This window comes from Lepidothrix coronata, unplaced genomic scaffold (assembly GCF_001604755.1).
Source record: "Lepidothrix coronata isolate B3197 unplaced genomic scaffold, Lepidothrix_coronata-1.0 Scaffold285, whole genome shotgun sequence".
NCBI classification, from domain to species: domain Eukaryota; kingdom Metazoa; phylum Chordata; class Aves; order Passeriformes; family Pipridae; genus Lepidothrix; species Lepidothrix coronata.
Window position 1 is genome coordinate 668,390 of NW_016690465.1, and position 1,786 is coordinate 670,175.

General features: G+C 63.0%; 1 protein-coding gene across 1 annotated transcript in view; it reads right to left on the reverse strand.

The window, feature by feature from the left end:
* LOC108508202 (D-threo-3-hydroxyaspartate dehydratase-like) overlaps positions 1–1,786 on the reverse strand; it is a 9,542-nt gene that overhangs the window by 6,029 nt on the left and 1,727 nt on the right. The window contains exon 2 of the mRNA XM_017836820.1: positions 638–793. Within this exon, the coding sequence (XP_017692309.1) occupies positions 638–793 (156 nt within the window). The remainder of the gene's footprint in view (positions 1–637; positions 794–1,786) is intronic.

Genomic DNA, 1,786 nt, shown 5'->3' on the forward strand with positions numbered 1-1,786 from the left:
ACTGGGAAGACAGTGGAGGGATACTGGGAGGGGTACTGAGAGGGAGGATAAGGGTGTTGGGGGATACTGGGAGGACAATGGAGGGATACTGGGAGGGGTACTGAGAGGGAGGATGAGGGTGTTGGGGGATACTGGGAGAATGCTGGGGTGAATTGAAGGGTGCTAAAGGGGAGAGTGGGGGCACTGGGAGGATGGTGAGGGGATACTGGAAAGGCAGATGGGTGATATTTGGGGGAAAGGTTGGGGGTGCTGAGGGGGAGGATGCAGAGCTGCTGGGAGGGACTCTGGGAGGGTGCTGGAGGGTTGTGGGGGGGAAGCTGAGTGCTAAGGGGGAGGGTGGGAGGATACTGGGAGGATGGGGGGGTGATACTGGAGGGGAGGATGGGATGGGTGCTGTGGGGGGATGCTGGGGAAGAGGATGAAGGGGAAGTTGAGGGGTGCAGAGGGAGAGGATGAGGAGGTGCTGGGAGGGATATTGAAGCTGGAAGGATACTGGGGAGGAGGTCGGGTGCTAAAGGGAAGGATGGGGGAATACTGGGAGGGTGCTGGAGGGACACCGGGGAGATGCTGAGGAGACACTGGGGGGATACCAGGGAGGGTGCTGGGGTTGCCGGGCGGGCCGTGGGGCCGCACTCACAGCGTTTTGTGTGTCTTGACGTGGGGCCGCAGGCGCAGCCCCAGGGCCCGGCACCGCTCCCGCATCCGCTCGGCGTTCCCGCGCACCTTCGCCTGGTCCAGGATCAGCGCCGGGGTGGGCAACTGCTCCAGGGGGGCTCCCAGCCACCTGCGGGGGCTGCGGCACGGGACGGGAGAGGGGGAACCGGCACGGCCCCCCCAAAACCACCCTGCGCCCACTGCACCCACTGTGCCCCCAAATCTGCACTCCCCAAAACAACCCTGCGCCCACCACGCACCCACTGTGCCCCCAAACCTGCACCCACCATCCCTCCAAACCTACACTCCCCAAAAACACCCTGCACCCACAAACCTGCACCCCCCCAAAACACCCTGCACCCCCCATGCACCTGTTTTGCCCCCAAACCTGCACCCACCATAGACCCAAACGTGCACCCCTCCAAAAACCTCCTACACCCACCATGCACCCACTGTACCCCTAAACCTGCACCCGTTGTGCACCCAAACATACACCCACTGTACCCCCAAAGCTGCACCCCCCCAAAAAACCCCTACACCCACCATGCACCCACTGTACCCCTAAACCTGCACCCATCATCCCCCAAACTACACCCACTGTACCCCAAACCTGCCCCCACCCTCCCCCCAAACCTGCACCCACCATACACCCCCCAACAAACTCCCTACACCCACCTTGCACCCACCGTCCCGCCAAACCTGCACCCACCCAAACCACCCTGCTCCCACTGCACCCACTGTGCCCCCAAACCTGCACCGCCCAAAAACACCCTGAGCCCACCATGCACCCACTGTGCCCCCAAACCCGCACCCCCCAAACCACCCTGCTCCCAACTGCACCCGCTGTGCCTCCAAATCTGCACCCCCCAAAACCACTCTGCATCCCCCACGCACCCACTGTGCCCCCAAACCTGCACCCACCATCCCTCCAAACCTGCACCCCGCAAAACCACCCTGCACCCACTGCACCTGCTGTGCCCCCAAACCTGCACCCCCCAAAACACCCCACGCCCACCATGCACCCACTGTGCCCCCAAACCTGCACCCACCATAGACCCAAACGTGCACCCCTCCAAAAAAACCCTACACCCACCATGCACCCACTGTGCCCCCAAACCTGCACCCACCATAG